At 58.7% G+C, this 17802-nt stretch overlaps 1 protein-coding gene across 4 annotated transcripts in view; it reads left to right on the top strand.

Annotated features, from left to right (window-relative positions):
- The first annotated feature begins 557 nt into the window (after window positions 1-557).
- Window positions 558-17802, top strand: part of RBPMS2 (RNA binding protein, mRNA processing factor 2) — a 31546-nt gene continuing 14301 nt past the window's right edge. For 3 of the 4 annotated variants that reach the window (XR_012589035.1, XR_012589036.1, XM_074600885.1), the window contains exons 1-4: window positions 561-896; window positions 14993-15070; window positions 15756-15794; window positions 16351-16413. Coding sequence is in view for 2 of the 4 variants with exons in the window: in XM_074600885.1 (XP_074456986.1) it covers window positions 837-896; window positions 14993-15070; window positions 15756-15794; window positions 16351-16413 (240 nt within the window). In the remaining 2 variants the exon portion in view is untranslated. Of the gene's footprint in view, window positions 897-14992; window positions 15071-15755; window positions 15795-16350; window positions 16414-17802 lie in introns of all 4 variants that reach the window. The other variant, XM_074600884.1, reaches the window with a different exon arrangement.

The following is a 17802-nucleotide window of genomic DNA, read 5'->3' as shown; positions in this document are numbered from 1 at the left end:
CTGCTGTTGTGGGGGATGTGGGGCCACTGTCCCAGGCTCATAAGGCCACTGCCCTGGGGGATGCAGGGCCACTGTCCCGGGGTTACGGGACACATGTCCTGCCATTCCTGGGGCTCGGGGCTTTCACCGCGAGGGTTCTGGAGTCGTCGTCCCAGGGCTGTGGGGCTGCAGTCCCGGGACCCCCGCGGGGTTCAGCCGCGGACCCCCTCCCCGACCCCGGGGATGCCCGGGCGGGAGCAGCCGTGCCCCGCGGCGGGCGGAGGAGCCGGCGGGCCCTTTAAGAAAGTCGAAGCCCGAAAGTTCATCAAAGTTGAGAAAGTTTTTCGTCGAAAGGAGGTGGTGGTGGCTTGGGGTGTGTGTGTGTGTGTGCGTATAAAATAATTAAAATAACTCAAGCCCAACAACAAAAAATAATTAAAAAAAAGCCCCGCACGCCCTCGGGGGCGGGGGGGGGGGGGGGGGGCGGGCCGGGCCGGGATTGGCGGCGGGCGGCCCGGGGGCGGCTCCGGGCGGGCGGGGCGGGGGCGGGCGGGTCCCGGCCCCGCTGCTCGGTGCGCGGCGGCGGCACCGGGAGCGGCGGCGGCGGCGGGGGCTGGGGCGCGTCGGCCCCGCAGCTGCGGCTCGTTGCGCTCCGCTCGGCCCCGCTCCCCCCGGCCCGGCCCCATAACAGCGGCGCCGTCGTCCCGGGACGCCGCATGTGAACCAGGAGGGCAACGCCACCCCGCACCGCCCCGCACCGCCCCCGCGCACCGGCACCGCACCGGCACCCCCGGCCCGGCCCCGCGGAGCTCCGGAGCAGCCGGCACCACCTCCCCACCCCCCCCATCCACCCCACCATGAGCAACCTCAACAAGGACACCGAGCACACCAACGGCGGCGGCAACGTCGAGGAGGAGGTGGGGGCCACCGGGACGGGGAACTGGGGACGGGGCACGGCGGGGGACCGGAGCTGGGGCGCGGCGGGGAGCTGGGGTGCTAGGGATGGGGCGGCAGGGGACCGGGAATGGGGCACGACGGCGTCGGAGGAGCGGGGATGAGGCGTCGGGGGACTGGGGTTGGGTCGCGACGGCGTCGGGGGACAGGGGATGGGGCGTCGGGGGACAGGGGATGGGGCGTCGGGGGACCGGGGATGGGGCACGACGGCGGCGGGGGACCGGGGATGGAGTACGGCGTCGTCGGGGAATGGGGGGTGCGACGTCGGGGAACCGGGAATGGAGCACGACGTCGTCGGGGAACGGGGGATGCGGCGCCGGGGATCACGGCGCCGCGGTGGGGGCACCGAGGACACGGCGTCGGGGCTGGACCCCCGGCTCGTCGAGGGGCTGGAGACGGGATGGCGGGTCCGGCCCGGGCTGGGGAGCCGGAGCACGGAGGCGCCGGGGCTGGAGCAGCCCGGGGAGGGCGCCGGTAGCCGCTGTCGGGACCGGAGCCCCGCGGGTCGCCCCGGGGAGGGGGCGGGGGCTGGATCGGGGCTCGGGACGGGCAGGTCCACGCTCCCTCCAGCCTAGCCGGTGCCCGTGGGCATGGTGTCCTGTCCCCAAGCCCCTGCTCTGCCCGTGTGGGCTGCTAGGGACACGCTTGGGCCACGGTGGTGGAGACCTTGCCCTGCTCCCCGTGCGCCAGCAGCCTGGTTGGGCTGGAGGGCTGCGAGCCGCACTGCCAGCCGTCCCCTTGCCATGGCGAGACAGACCCTGGATGTTGCTGGGAGGGCTTGCAGGGGTCGCTTGTCTGTAGCCACATGCCGAAGCCGAGCACGCAGCCCTGCGTGTTTGCCCTCGGAGCCACTGGCTGGGCACTAGCATCGCTGCTAGCGCGGCGCTTCTCTCATCACGCCCCTCGAGCGGGCGTTGGCGCAGTGGGTCACCAGCCACCCTCCATCTTGGAGATGGTGCCGGAAAACACCCGGCCTCGGTAGCATTTTGCTGCAGTCCTCCATGCCTGGCCCTGGGGACCGAGGAGGTGCTCTGCCCCCTCCCCTCACTCTCCTCCAGCGCGCCGTGCGCTCGCGCCGCCGCAACATGGCGCCTGGCTTCTCCGCCACCCACCGGGGCTGGCCGGTCCCCGCACACCAGCTGTCTTGGGGCCATCGTCCCTGCTGGTCTTCAAGCCCAGCATGGGGACCCGGGTAATGGGGTGGAATGGATTGGCAGGCAGCGGCCGTAGCGTTTCTCTCCCCTGCGCAGAGCGGGGCTTGGGTGACGCAATGGGACACGTCTGTGATGCTCCTATTTACACGTCGCAGCCTCGCTGGGTGGCACTGGCATGGGTGGGTGGGGAGACAGAGCACCTGGGGCCCCGTGCCGCTTCCCCAGTGCGGGGAGGCTTGGTACCAGGGGGTTTTGCGGGCTGCGCACGCATGCGCAGAAGGCTCAATGCGGCTTCTTGATCCAATTACTCACTGGCCTGCAAAGCTCCCGAAGTCGATGCTGCTTGGCTCATCCCAGTGGCATTGCTCCGGCTGGGCTGGCTCCTCGTGGGTGGTGGCCGGGCGAGCTCTTGGTGCTGGGGCAGAGCCGGCCTGTTCCCCACTGCCAGGTGGTGGTTTGGCAAAGTGGGTGCTGGAAGATACTGCATTTTTGGGAGTCTGGAAATCCTAGCCCTTTGGGAAAGCCGGTCCTCCATGGAGTGGTGCTTGGTGGCTGGAGAACTGAGTTAAAGATTGCATCCCTGGGGAACGGGGCTGGGGTTGAACACAGCAGCCCCTGCTCTCCATCGTGCCACCTCCGGGGGTGTGCGGGGAGGGGGACGGTCCAGTCCGCTGTGCTGGATGGTCTGCAGCCTTGCTGGGTGCATTTGTCACCCTGCACCCAGGGGTGCAGCGAAGGACCAACCACCCCGGAGGCGGCTTGAGGATGCTTGGGAGGTGGTGGGCCGGGACTGGTGGGGGGATGTCCCCTTCCCTAGTGGGGTTGCTGTTGGGAAGCCCTCTCTGCACCTGGATCCATCACAAATAATGATGAGCTGCAGGTTGGCTCCGTGGTGGCCGCTCCGAGCCTGCGGGAGCCCTCGGAACGCTTGCTTTTCCTCTGCGTCCTCCTGGCTGACCAGGAGCTGTTCCTTGCCGCAGAAGCAGCTAATGGTGGCGCAGGGAGTGACGTTGTGTCCAGGGTGCCGGCATGGTCTGAGGAGCTTAATCCCGCATCCCACCCAGATTCTTCCCCAAAGCTCCCGTCGGCACAGAGTGATAAATACGTTTAGTGCGAAGCTGAATCCTTCGTTCCCAACGCGCGTGGGAGGGTGTGCTGGGATATCTTCCCACACCGCGTGGGTCACGGCGCCAGATCCTGGCGCTGTGGACACTCCTCTGTGTCGTGTGTCTGCCCCCGCCCCCCACCACCGTGAGCCTCCTTCGCCGCCGCCTCCCCCCGGCGTTTGCAGGAGGGGGCTGTGTGCCCCAGAGACAGCGGGGGCGAAGCTCCCAAATTCAGCCTTTCCCTTTATCTTATCGGTGAGCCCCTGGATCTCGCAGCCCCTTCCTGCCCGGTGACATGCGGAGGACAGGAATGCCTCTCGAGGTCGTTAGCGGGAATGTTAAACAAACAGGGCCTGATGTCAGTCCCTGCTGTTCCTCACCAGACACCTCCCCAAACTCCATCCCTCCCCGCTTGCTGCTATCTCCTGTTTAGTTTTCCAGGCAGCTGCCAATCTGCGTGACACCATATGTGGCGACGCTGCCGGGGGGCAGCTGCTGGGGTGCTGCAGGCCCCTGTGGCAGGCAGAGCTCCTCTCCGGCTGCCACAGGAGCTTCCTCACTCTGTACGGACACCGCCTGTGGTTGTTGGTGGCCGTATGGCAAGGAGGACGCCGTGTGTTCGCCCTGCCGTTGTGGGTGTGCAATGCGGAGGCATTGCTCCTACTCTGGAAGTTCATCCTTGCTCTCCGAGGAGGTCACTGGGAAGTTGTCGGTCCCTGGGGAAACCTGGAACTGGCCGTCCAGATGAAGCCCAGGGTTATCCCAGGTGTCCTCGTGGGCACCTTCCCTCTGCATGACAGGGTGGTTGGCCTCAAGGGCCTGCTGGCAGCTCTGAGGGTGGTGGTTGCCGCTCTTGTGGTAGCGCTCGGACATTGTGGGCTGCTGAGCGTGGAAGGTGTCGAACCTGAGGTTGCACTGGGTGGGCAGAGCCCAGATGGGGACCAGGAGAAGCCACCTGGCTGTGCTCTGCTGGGAGAGGATCATCTTTCCCGTAGGTCTGTGGCAAGGCTGTGGTGGTAGCCATTGATTAGAGAATGCCCTCCTGGGGGGAGGGGGCAAAAGGCTCTCAGCTCCATGATACCTTCCCAGGTAGTGGGTTCTTCATCCCTGGCCTTTCTGAGCCAGAACCAGCTGGGAATGCTGTTGGTGAGCAGCCTGCGTTATGTGCTGGATGTCTGTAGCGCTTCGTGGACTGGTGCCAGGCATCTCTTGATTTCTGTAATCTCTGCTTGAGTGGGCCTAGATACCTCTTGCATGCATGGATTCTAGCTCTCTGACTTGAAACAAATAAGGTTAACATAATTTCTGAAGTCAAATGACTCTGATGCTGCTCTTTGCTACAAAGAACTTGAGGGTGAGGTAGTTTTGGTCACCACTTGCTAATCTTCTTGTACTTGGTCTGGCTGAACCAGGCTGGAGCTTTGAAGCCATTTTCATGCATCCTAAAAGTCCCCTCGGCGTTAGATGCAGCTTTCTGTTAGTGACAGATTGTTGGCTGAGCAAATAGCCTGAAGTCACCATGTACGCAGAGGTTCTGGGAACTGGTGTGTTCCCAGACTTCCTCTTGCTCTGTCCATGAGTTGCTCTTACTGGGGGAGGGATGTGGGAATCTCCGTGTGTCCTGGTGACTGCAAATGCCTTGTAAAGGCACTTCCTTCTCCTTCCTTAATCTTTCAAATCTGAGTTTCTTAGACATGAATCCAAGTTGCTTTGAGCATTCAATATCCCACCTAGCCTCCGTGATGGGTTAACTGTTCTTCCTCCTGCTACCTGACCACATAGCTGGTCCAGTTAACAAGGCTCAGCTTCAGAAATGAGTCTTCCCCCTTGGCTGACCTGCGGGGTTGCTGAGCAGAGCTTTCCCTACCTGGCCTCCCAATGAAGGGGTTTCTGGTGGTGCCTGCGGAAGTTACAAAGGGCCAAACCCAAAGGCTCCCTCGCTAGCAAGGGACTCTGCTTTCCCCTCATCAGGATGGGAAAAGAAGGAAGGATGCCCTTGGAGATGTCTGGAAGGTAGCTAAGAGTGGTTCAGGCTTTGCTGTCCTTCTTCATGCCTTTGCTAGAGGAACTGGCACTGTGTGAAGTCAAGTATGACTCTTGCTGGAACTGGTACGGAAGGCTTTTGGAGCCAAAAGATCCTTTGGGATTGCTGATCTTGGCCTTGCCAACCTGCCAACTGGCCCAGGTTGCCCAAAGAGGTGGTGGAGGCCCCATCCCTGGAGACGTTCAAGGCCAGGCTTGATGAGGCTCTGAGCAACCTGATCTAGTTGAAGATGTCCCTGCTCACTGCAGGGGGGTGGGACTAGATGGCCTTTAGAGGTCCCTTCCAACCCAACACATTCTGTGATTCTGTGAAGATTGAGCTGCTTGGATCACAGAGCAATGCTTCTGCCTGTCCTGGCCCTCCAGGTGCCTCAAGTAAAGGCTTTGGCTTGAAGCCTCACCAGGGCATGAGTGTGGGAGTGAGGGGGTCATCACCTCACCTGCAATGCTCAGCACCTGCTTTCAAGGAGTACCAGGCACTAGCTGCGACCCAGAAGCCTTCACGGGTCTGGAGGTGAGTGGTGTCAAAAGCGTGTTCCCAGGGATGCCTGTACATCCTAGGCCACCCCTGGAGCAGGAAAGTGCCTTCTGCAGCAGCAGCCACCGTTACGTGCCGATGGCTCACGTGGCAGAGGCTATAAGTGGAAGGAATTCATTTGCAGGTTAAAAGACCATGCAGGATGGCTGAAACTGAATTCCTCCTGACGCCGAGTGCTGGGCAGTGGGACCTGGTGAGGGGACAGGGCAGTGGGACGCAGCCCCAGCACCGGAGCTGTTGAACCTGGGCCACCCTGAGGTGCACCAGGGTAGCTGTGATCCTGAGCCACCCCCGCATGTCTGGCGAGGAGGGACCCTGGGGTGGGCAGTGGTACTGGCGCCACGAGGAGACGCATGCCGGGTGACCCTGCCCTTGGCATGGCAGAAGTGTGTGCTGCAGGCTTGGCAAGGACGCTTTGACCGTTGCACCACAGGGTCATGGCATGGTTGAGAGGCTGTGTGTTCCAGGACCTGCTGTCCCCCCTTGGTTCGGCCCCACTGGAGAGGGGTGTTGTGTTTCGATGCTTTGGATGATGGCTCGATGACAGGCGAGTGTGGAGCTAGAGGTTTACGTGAGGTCTGGGCTCTGCTTGGGGTGTCTGGGGTGGTGAGGCTTTCCTTGGCCCCAGGGCTCTCCACTGGGTCCTGCTTGGAGATGGGAACAGGAGTGGTGCTGAGGGTTGCTCTGTCCATCTGTCTAGTGAAGATCATCTCCTACGCCTGGCTCTGTGAACAGGGACAAGATGCTGACCTCTCTTGTGTGCCCTATGGGAAGGAACAGTTTCAAGCCCAAGTGGCCAAATGTAGCTGAACACAGATATGAGATCCTGAGATATGAGGCCTACAGCCTTGCCTTGATGTGCCCAGTGGCTGCTGGAGTGGCTTTCTCTAGGTGACAGTCACGTGGGACCACGTGTGCTGGCCTTGCACACCCTTGCTGGATCTCCTTGGTCACTGAGCCCAAGCTTACCTGGCTACAGGCTGTGGTTGCTGGAAACCCAAGGACCCAGTAGGGCAGTCTTACCCATGTGGAGGATCTCCAGCCCTGCTGCGTAGCCCAGAAGAGGCTATGGAAATGTTGCACCTCCTACTTTGGGATGGTGCATTCCCTCCTGCGCTGCTGAGGACGTGGTGGTGGGTTCTTGCATTAGCGTGGGGTCAGGTCCTTGGTGTGTGGCTGTGTGTCAGAAGCTGTTGGCCTGGGGATACGTGTCTCCCCCATCTGCTTTCAAGGGCAGGAGGCCAGTGTCCGTCTGTCTGAGTGGCTCCCCTGGGTCACCTCTAGCAGTGGCTTGATGTGCGGAGCGAGCTATGGACTTGTAGAGAGCACCCAGCTCCTCTGGGAGGTACTGGAGGAGGAAGGAAGCTTCACCTCCTGGGGTCTCCTTGGCCATGGTAGGATGCAGTGGGGAGCTGGCTGGGCCATAACCTGTTTCTAGCAGGACTGCGTGCCCTCTCCGTGCTTGCTACGTGCTCTGCCCTGCCCCGCTGGGCTGGTGGGTTTAGGGCTTACCTCTGCCTTGTCCTCTATGGGCTGGGTGTCTGCCTGGGGTCTTGTGGGGAGAGCGCCCTGTGGTGCACAGAGAGATGAGGGCATGACGCAGGCTAGGGTTGGCTTTTCTGATCCATTTTTGGGTGGTGCAGCCCCTCCCCGCTGCCTGGCGGCCCTGTTTTGCCAAGAGCCAGACTGACGCAATGGTGGTTCAGTCCTGTGGGTGCTTGACGCCCTACTGGTGTCCCCGGAGGTCTCCCTGTGGTTGGGGTGACGCTCCAATAACCACTCTCGATGACAGAGAGCTGCTGCAACCTTGCAGCTCGTCACCACCTGGGTTTTGTGGAAGACGTGCTTGGTGTTGGGCCGTGGAGATGCCAGGCATGCTCTGTGGGGCTGCGGCGTGCCCAGCGGTGCGCTGCCCCGGAGAAGGTTGGTTTGAGGAGAGATTCATGTGCTCTTGTGGCTGTGTCCTGGCTCCGTGGGCAGAGGGGGCACAGGCCTAGAGAGTGCCCAGGAATCGTCTCGTGTCAGGGCGAAGCAGGCAGATGTACTTGCTTAAGGATCCGAGGTGAGAAAATACCTCAGGAGGGTCCTGCATCCAAACCGATGTCTTCCTGCCAGCTTCTGCCCTGAGCAGAGCTTGTCTCACCTTGTCCAGCTTTGAGCGACACAGGACTAATTTCTCTTCTAATGCTTGGGAAAACTGCACTTTTAGAAAGACTCTGGTGCCTGAATTCATGAAAATATTTACTTTACGGCCGGCTAGGCTATGTGGGATTCAAGGTCTCGGTGTTTCTGAGCCTTGCCAGGTGCGGGGATGAGGAGGAGCGAGACCCGGGCACTTGACCCAAGCTGCCAGCAGGATTATTTCATCCCATGAACGTCACATTCCATAGAAATTAGAAGGTTTGCTGAGGAGCGCTCTCTCCCTCTCTCCCTTGCTGGCTGCCATCCTGAGCACTCCTTGCTCTGGTGTCGGAGCCCTGAGCCCTTCCCTTCCTCCCCTTCCAGTGTCCCATGTTGGCTGACCCTGCAGGGATTGCACGGCTTCTGCTGGGGAATGGGCTGAGTACGATCCTTGTCTATTTTATATTGGTATTGGTGTCAATATTGGTTCTTTAGTGTAATTAATGTTAATTATCTAGTTTTATTCTATTAAATCTGTTTATATTTCAACCTTCGGGTTTCTTTTTTTTTTCCTGATTCCCCTTCCTGGGTGGGGAGGGCTCATCAGGTGATGAATAATTGTCTAAACGACAACAAATTGTTGTGGGCTCCTGAAACCATAACAGACCTCCATGTCTCCTGCTGGGAGAACAAGTGCCTGGCTGTGGGCAGGAGGAGCTGGTCTGCAGCAGGTTTCCCTGGTGTCAGCCATCCTCGTGGGTGAGGGCCGTGGCTTCAGCCGATGGCGAGAGGTGTCTGTAGGTCCCCGAACATCAGAGGGTGGCAGATGTGCTGCTGGGTCCCTGGAGCCAGGGGGTTAGTGCCGTGGGCTGGGTAGTGCAGCCATGGGTGTGAGCATCCTTCAGCAGGTTGCCTGCAGTACTTGTGCGTGTCTTCTCTGGCTCAGCAGACCTCCTGGCAAGGTGGAAGGCTGTGGTGGCATCCCGAGGATGCTCAGCCAGCATCTCTTTGAGCTGGGGATCTGTCCCCTTGGGACGATAATCTCTTGGGAGTTGCGGGGCTGGCGTCCCCGAGTGTTTCAACAGCCTGGAACCCCTGCTGTGGCCCGTGCCTCCCTGGGTGCCATCCTTTCCATGAGATCCTGTGGAGACGCTGGGGATGGGACTGAGCCGGGGGAGTCTCCGTGGCAAAGCCCCACCAGCAGCGCTTCCTCCGCTGGACTATTCTTGGATGCTGCCCCGCTGTGCCTGGAGTTATCAGTGCCCATGTGCTTCCTGCTGCCTTGGGCAGGGGCTGGTGCCTCCCCCCTCACCCCAGTGCCTTCCTGCCGCAACCGCAGGGCGCTGAGCCCCGCTGACATCCCCCTGCCCGACACGGAGTGGGGGGAGAGTGGTGCCGGGGAGGGGCTGGCACAGCGGTGTCGCATGTGAAACACCCCCAGCCTTGGGGACAAAACGCTTGTGCTCTTGGGCTTGCTTGTGGTCAGCCCGCCTTCCTCCCCCCAGGGTGAGCAGGATGTTGGTCCTTGGGCGCCTTTCGTGCGAGAGGCTGATTTCGGAGGGAAATGCCCGAAGCTCTCCTTGCTTCAAGTGCTGGGGGAGGCTCCAGGCCCTCTTTCCTCTCTGGGGGTGGGGGAACATCTCCCTGCTGTGGGGGGATGCCCTAGGGCTGCTCAGGGCTTCCTGGCTGGGGCGGCTCCTGGTCCCATCCTGCGCCAGGTCTTGGTGCTGCCATGCCTGGGGACATCGGAGCCCTGCCGGAGCTGCAAGCAGGCAGCTGGTTCTTGCAGCCTCTCACTCTGGTGTCGGGGGAAACTGAGGCACAGAGTGGCACAGGAGCCTGTTAGCAAGGCCTTCCCCTTGGGAGGCACGCTGCCTGGTGCTGAGGCTGCCCCGCTTTCCTGTCCCTGGCACAGACCGGCCACCTCTCTCCTCCGGTTTTCCCCTCCCGTGTGCTTCTTGGGAGTTTGATGTGCTGAGGAGCAAAACTGCCCAGGGCTGGGTCTGCCCAGCGGGGCGACAGGAACCCTGTGGCCCCAGGTCCCGCATGGGGCGGTGAGATGAGGGTCCTGTCCCATTTCTAAGCCCCACGGCCGGACTCCTGAGGGCTGCGGGGAGGAAAACGCTGCTTTGCGAGCTCGCCTCCCCGCCTTTCGCTGCCGTGCCTTATAAGTCCTGGCTCTCGGGCAGCCCGCAGCCTCCATGCATTCCAGCGGCCTCGCGTCAAGTGGCCCCGGCTGCATCGCGGTGGCCAGAGCTGGGGCTCTGCATCCCCCCTGTGGCTCTGCCGGTGGCCCCAGGTGTCTGAGGGACGCCCCCGTGGGATGTTCTCTCATGGGAAGAGCTGGAGCCTGGCTGCCTGGAGCAGGGACACCTTTGGGATGTGGCTTGTCCCTGTCCTCAGCAGGATGTGGCATCCTGCTGGTGGTGTAGGAAAAAGGCTCGGTGGGCGTATTGGTGTGAACGGGTGGGAGACAGCTTGTCTCCAGGAAAAAATGGCATGTAGCTGGGGGTGGCTTCCTGGGGAGAGGCGATGTCCAGTGACACAGCGTGGATGAGGCACTAGAGCATGTTCCTGCAGTAGGTGTCCTTGGCTATCTCCTAACCACTGGTGGGAAGGGCTCGAGTGCTCCAGGTGCTGGGAGTGTGGCCCCAGGACCTGGCCAATGCTGGGTGGCCAGAGCGGCCAGAGCTGTGCAGAAGCAGGGCTGTGGGTGACACAGCTCTTCTGGGAGGGTTCCGAGCAGTCTCTTAAGAAAAGCCCAGCACCAGAGACCTACCGGAGCAGCCTTGCTGGCGATGGGTACTTGTGCCTTTGCATCTAACACTTCTGTCATGACCCTTGCTGGGCTGCGGGGCGGTGTCTGGCCCCGCTTGGGACTCCCTTTCAGGAGCTCTTAGTTAAAAGCAGACGTGGTCAGGAGATGTGGAGGTTGTAAGACCCTTGCTGACCTCCTGGCAGTGCTGGGGCTGTGGCAGGAAGAGGCAGGTGTTGCTGCTTGGCTTCTTTAAAGCCTTGGTGCTGAGTACCTGGCTGTGCCTGTGCCCTGTGTCTCTTCAGGGAGACGCAGCAGTGCAAGGACGGCTTTAGAGCCTCCCCGGGCTTGAGCACTAACTGGGTTTGTCCTTGTCCCTCCCTCCCTCCTGCGTGGGAAGCTATGCTGGGATCCTCCCTCTCCAAGAGATGGCCTAGATGGTCTTGTCCCTCCTGGCACAAATCCTGTTTTCCATGGCTCCCCGCCATCTCTGCCGGGTGTTTGGACTGGGGACATCCCCAGAGGGGGCAGGGATGGGGAAGGGAAAGCGTTTTCCGCAGGGCCTCCAGCAGCGTGACCCCGCTGGGCTGTCCTGGGTGAGGGCTGCTCCCTGCCCAGCTGCCCCACGTCTCTCCCCGCCTGTGTGTTTAATTAAGATCGGTCGTCCTGGGTGAGATGGGGTTGCTCTCGCCCAGCATCTCATCAGGGGCTGGCAGCAGCATCCAAGAGCGAGCATGAGAACAAGGTATTCTTGGAGATCTGCTTCAGCTCTGTCTTCTCCAAGCTCCTGCTGAACATGCAGCTTGGCCCAGGCAGTTCCTGATCTAGCCCTGGATGGAGTGTGTATGTATATATATATACACACTTTTTTTTTTTGTCCTGTGGCTTTTCCAGCCGCTCTGTGGGGAGACTGAATATCTACAGGGATCTGGTGTTTGGTGGCAGGGAGCTGAAGCAGGGCAAACGTATTTAAGCCCTACCCTGTCGTGGCACATTAAGTGCAAGGGCTGGAAGCCTGGATTCATCAGCCCTAGGTGGTCCTCTCAAAGCCTGCAGGATTTGGGCTGCACGGGGGTGACCGGAGAGTCCCAGTTTGGTTAATCCACTGGAAGATGCTTGTCCAGACCCTGTTGCCCTCATCCACAGTTCCCTCTTTCCGGGAGCAGGGGGAGGAGGCTGGACGAGGGCTGCCCACAGTGCACAAGATGCTCAGGCTGGCAAGTTGCTTCCTGCCTTTCCCCCGTGGGATAACCCCACACCTCCCTTGCTTTCGGATTGCTGCTCATCCCGTGTTTACACCTTATCTCGGAAGCGATCTCCCTCTGGCTTACCTCACTCTGTCCCTTGACTGTATCACCCAGGGTCTCTCGCCAGCATCACCCTCCCTTCCCTGAATAACTTGGTTTCACTTACCCTTTTCCACATCGCTTATGGATGTGCTGAATTGCGGAGATCTCAGGAAATCAACTGCTTGGTCTCATCGCTTCTAACAAGCTCTTCTGAGCAGGGACCTTCCTTGGTCTGTCTTGGGACCCTTAGGGAAACCTTAGAATCGTGGAATCATGTAGGTTGGAAGGGACCTTTAAGATCATCTAGTCCCACCATCAACCCAACACTGCCAAACCCACCCTTGTTTGAAGATGTTAGCTGGCGGCATTTGGGATTGCCCAGGCTTTCTTTGGGATCATGCCAGTCCTTGGCGGGTGCTGTGGGTTGGCTGCGATCCCCTTTGCAATGGCCGCATATGGTGACAGACCTGGAGGCTAAGGGAAGATTTTTGGCCCGTGAGAGAAGGTCTCTCGCTCCTGTCCTCGGCGGCAGCTCATGGGGCTGGCATTAGGAGCTCACTGCCTCTGACAAAGAGCTTTCCTAGGCACCCGTGTTGCTCTGCTGAGGCTGTTGTAATGGCTCGGAGTGGCTGACTTCCCCTTCCCCAAGCAACCACGCGTCTTCCATTCTGTCATGCCTGTCGCAAGGACTTACCAAGCAACGCATCACGGGACCATTTAGAGACCCAACAGGGATGCAGATTTCTATCTGCTTGGAAGAAACATCCATTCTGGGGTCTGAGCACACTCAGATCTTGAAATATTGAAAAGGGACGGTGCTTTCACATGGCTGAGGCACATGTGTGCCACCACGCTCCGCATGGTCCTCCCCTGCAAGAGATGGCCGTGTGTCTTCTGGGAATGCGCTGCCAGCGCTCCGTGTAGCTCACGCTGAAGGGCAAGTGCCCAAGTCTCCGAGTCAGCTAGCAGTGCCATTGGCCGCTGCGTTTGGGCATGAGGTGGCCCTGGAGTGGTGCATCGAAGCATCAAACAGGGGCTGGGCTGGGTGGGGAGACTGTAGGCATGGAAAGCGTTTCTGGAGTGCTCCAGATAGCATCCCGCTTCCCTGGACAGGGCAAAGCGAAAGCCGAGGGCATGTGGTAAGGCCATCCATACTGAGGGGTCGGGGGAAGGGGTGGGAGCGATGCCAGCGTTGGAGGGAGGGACACTCAGTGGTTGCATTCTGCAGTGGTCTGGGGACATGCTGGGCTGGAGAAGGGTTCTGCACACTAACGGGGAGTGGTGGCAGTTCGCTGTGGGGTGGCAGCCCTTAGTCTCAGCATGCAGGGAGAGCAAGAGGGGCAGAGGTCTCCAAGACTTCCATGATCACTGCCCATCCTGGAGGGCTTCGGCTGCCCCGCATTGATGTGAAGGGTGCCTCTCTGCCCTGGCAGGACTGCCTTGGGCACGGGAGCTCAAGGAGGTGTGTGTTTTCACCTGTAAACAGGAGAAACTTCCCTGCCTGGAGGGCTGAATCTCTCAGAGAGGTGCAGGGTGCAGAGGCTCTGCTGCATGCTCCTGCATCTGCAGCCTCCAGTCCAGGAGCAGGGCAAGCACGCGCCGCTCACTTTGGTGGCAAAAGAGGTTTAGAGAGGTAGAACCCACTTTGTCTAGGGAAGCAGAAAGGGCTGAGCAAAAGCTAAAACGTGGGAGCAGAGTGCTGCTGCCCTGCAAACATAACGGGGTCTCTCCAGGCTGGAAGCAGGCCAGAAGGTGGGCTCTGGCTTAGGGCTCCTGGTCCTGCTGCGTGTTTTGCGGCTCAAAAGTCTGTTTGGTGCTATTCTGAGCATTTGGGCATCACTGCTGTGCCGTGACCTTCTCGTGGCTTGTTTGGGATTGGTTTGGTGGGTGGTATCCCCGTGCAATGAAAAGTGAGGAACACAGAGCTCCATCTCATTCCCATAGTCTTCTGTCTTCCCTCACCTGCCTGTCAGTGCTGGCTGAGCGGTGCTCCTGGTCTCCTGGTCCTTGGTAATGATGACTAGTGTCTTGGTGACCTCTGTTGTGCATAACTTCCCTTTCCAGCTCTGGGCTGATTTACAAGAACTCTTGGCAGCTTCATCACGCAGCTTCCTATGGAAACAGGCTGCTGGCCAACGTCTCCCAGAGCAGGGAGAAGGTGGCTGTGATGGTCTGGCTGTTGAGCAGAGTTGTCCCAGGCCATGAGCCTTCAGCACCGTTTCTTCTCCCTGGCTATTTATGTGAACTGTTATAGATAATTTCAACAGACTATCTATTGAAATCTTCCTCTGGTGCTTTGGTTTTTGCTTATACGCGCTGAGTGCATTTGGACTTGCTACGGGACTTCTACGGCTTGGAAAGAGCAGCAGCCTACATGGACCTGGTGCAGCCCAGCTGGCTCTTGGCTGGGCACAATAGAACAAACGCTGTAAGAGCTGGTTTGGGAGCAGCTCCTGAAGGGTCTGATGCATGTTTGGTGCAGGAGCTGGGACGGACCCAAAAAATCGTCCTCCCAGTGATGTTCTGGGGCTCTTGCAGAAGTCAAAAGATGAGTGCTTTTCTCAGTGAGGCATTTTTCAAAATTGAGGGATGTTTTTGAATCAATGGCTGAAGTGCCAGGGTAGGCTAAGGAAAGGAGATCTAGTATATGATCTCTAGAAATAGCTAGAGAGACAGCTGGGGTTTGTACTGGTCTCTTCTGGACCTTTGATATGTGTCAAACTCTGCATTAGTGCTTTTGGCAGTGTACGGTCTTCTAGCAGGCCTTCCAAGCTTTAGTCATCAAGGTGGGCTGGTGTCTGTGCCCTCATCAACCCAGACTATTCTGCTGGAGACTGGGTTTTTGTAAAGGTCTAAATCGTTTGTGGCAGGGAGGAAAGGAGTGGGTGTATGTTATCCTGGACGATGCTCCTCTCCTGTAGGGAAGGGTTAGTGCCTGCAAGGCCACCTTTGGTGCGAGATGCCCCACTCTTATTGTACCTAGCTTCTGAACTGTGCTCCTGCTTTGGTACCTAGCATCTCCTTTCAGTAGAGCTCGTTGACCTCTCTCCTAGGTACGGACGCTGTTTGTCAGTGGCCTTCCTGTGGATATCAAGCCCAGAGAGCTCTACCTACTCTTCCGACCATTCAAGGTAAGAAGGTCTTCAGACTTGGTCTTTGGTGGGAAAGAGGCTGTCTTGTGGCTAACCTTGCAGCAAAGATCTGTGTCGGAGGGGAGCAAGGATGAAGTGGGAAGGTAGGCCTTCTGTGGAAGCTTGAGGAACCTGGTATGGAACCAGAATGGTATCCCATGGCTCGCTCTCAGCTGGGTAACTCCTGGAGCCTGTGGAAATCGGGCTGTCTCCAAGCTTGATGAAGGCTGCTAGGTCAGGCCTGCAGCCCAGCTGGACCAGCCCTTCCTCAAGGATGTATCCTGGTCTCCTAACTGTCCATCCTTCACTAGATCACGACATGGGCTGTCCTTGGGCAAACAAGAGAACTCCGCTTCCCCCTCTTCCAGCACAGGGTGCTCTATGCTCTCCAGGCACTAGCCAGGCAGGGTGCTCATCTTAGTAGCTTGATGAAGAGCTAGAAAATGGGATTCCTTCCCAAAGGGCTAGCTGAGATGCCTGTTCTGCCCTTGGAGTAATCTCAGTCTTCTCTTTTGGTGGGAAAGAGGAGCCATGTTAATGTACCTACTGCTGCAAACCCTGCCTTGTGAAGGGTTCGGTGCTGCAGTAACTCTTGGAGCTGTCATGTCACGTCTTGGTTGTAGCTCAGCTCCTTCAGGAACCTGCTGCTGACTTGCTTTCTTCCCTTCTTTCTTCCCTTCTCCAGGGTTATGAAGGGTCACTGATCAAGCTCACTTCAAAGCAGGTACCTCCTCCTTCCAGTGCTTTGGGTATTTTTGGCTTTTTCTGGAAAAGCAGGCATGCCGGGAGGGAAGGGGAGGGGGAACAGACACCATTTCACTGCGTAAAGCATTGTCTGTATTTGGCACCATGGGTGCAGCTGGGTCACCATCCTGGTGGCCCCAAGCTCTCCGCATGTGCCAAATGCCTTCATATCTTCTATTGCTGCCCAGACCATGCGGTGCTTCAGCCTCAAACCCTGTGCTGCTAGAAACCTTCCCCAGACCCATCCTAATTAAGGCAGCGGTTCCCCTTGTGGGCAAGGGGGTACCCTTACTGGGGGCTACCCGGGTGAGCAATGCCCCCAACATGTAGGAATACCAAAGCTCTTTGGTGTGGTGGGAGCAGACATGGAGTAGGAATCTTGGGATGATGATGACTTCAAGCTCTGCTTGAAGGCCCTCTGCAGCTTTAGGTGGTCTCTTCTGTTTGCAGTAAACTGTCTGGGGCAGAGAGGGTCGTGGGGCAGTCTGAGGAGCTGGAGGAGGCTTCCAAACTGAAATCGGCATTATTTCTTTTAGCCAGTTGGTTTTGTGACCTTTGACAGCCGGGCTGGTGCTGAAGCAGCGAAGAACGCCTTGAATGTGAGTACCCGATGTACCGGCAGGGCTGGGGGCCCTACCCCCTGTCACAGCTTGGCTTGCAGTTGGGGGCTAGAGTGATGCTGGTCTTGTCCGTAGCATAGGAAGGGTCAGGGTGTCTCAGCCATGCCCTTGAGTAAGCAAAATGGTCCTGCAGCATCCCACCAGGGAAGCAGGAGAGCTTTTTAAGACTGACATCGGTCTGAGAAAACAGATGCAAAAAGACGTAGTTTCTGACTGCTGGAAGACTGCTCCAGGACCTCGGAGGGTGTGGGGAAAAAACAGCTACTCCTTTTCTGGAGCTGGCATGCACCTCCTTACCCAGCAGTTGGCATCTGGCAACAGGACGCAGGCTGTGAATCCTGTTTCTTATCTATTACGTGCTCCCCCCTGTATAGAGGAAGAGTTGGGAACCGAGAGGACTCTCCCTTGTTCTTTACTTATGTGTGTTGAGGTGTGGCCAGAACTGCTCTTCAAGGAGCTCTTCCTCCTGCTGTCTGCTCTGAGTGCTGAGCTGGGGGCTCATCCTAGCCTGGCTGCTGGACTGGACCGTGGCTTGGAGAACCTGGAGCAGGCAGGGCTTCTCTGGGGAACCGACCCTTAGCAAACAGATGAGAAGAGGGGTATCGGGGGCATGAGTGGTCCCTGGGCATATAGAAGCATAGGGCGATAGCCAGTTGACACGCTGTAAAGCTTTAATGAGGCGTGTGGAGCTCAACTTGTGTTTAGCATCAGCTTTTCAAGGCTCTAGGTTGAGCTCGCCAGGGTGCGTGGGTAGCGAAGCAGGCTCACTGCCAATGTGGTCGATCATGTGGCTGTAGGTCTTGCTTGGTGCTAGTGGCCTCATTAAAGGCTCACTTTGCCAAATGCCCTGATGAAAAGTGCGTGGCACTTCAGCAGAGTAGGTCCTTCTCCTGGAAGGTGTGGGGGTAGAAGGTACTTCCTTCAGAGAGGAAGGGAACCACCCTTCCCACACTTCTGTTTCCATGGGAGGACATGAGGCAGGGCCAAAGCGGTCTGGTGCAGGCTCTTTAGCACGTTCGCAGCGCTTCCAAACTGCTGCAGCTCAAGAAAAAGACATGAAGGTGGTCAACATGGCAGGCACAGCTCAAAACGATCTCCATCCCGTGTGGTCCTGCAAAAATGAGTGGGATCTAGGCAGCAAGACACGCTGATCCGGTTCCGCCCTGCTGCAGACCATGCCCTGGGCACTGGGGCGAGTGCTAGTGTCTCTGCCCAGGCTGGCAGTAGGTGTAGCACCACCACAGACAGGAGCTCCAGTATAGACGGGGTTATCCCAGATATTTTTCCTGACCAGTGTTGGTAGCCATCACTGCTGTGCTGGTTGATGAACCGCACATAGGGAGCAAAGCTGTGTCCCTCACGTTGGAA

Source organism: Larus michahellis, chromosome 9 (genome assembly GCF_964199755.1).
Source record: "Larus michahellis chromosome 9, bLarMic1.1, whole genome shotgun sequence".
Taxonomy (NCBI): Eukaryota; Metazoa; Chordata; class Aves; order Charadriiformes; family Laridae; genus Larus; species Larus michahellis.
Note: the sequence above shows the minus strand (reverse complement) of the source record. Positions and strands in the feature narration are given on the sequence as shown.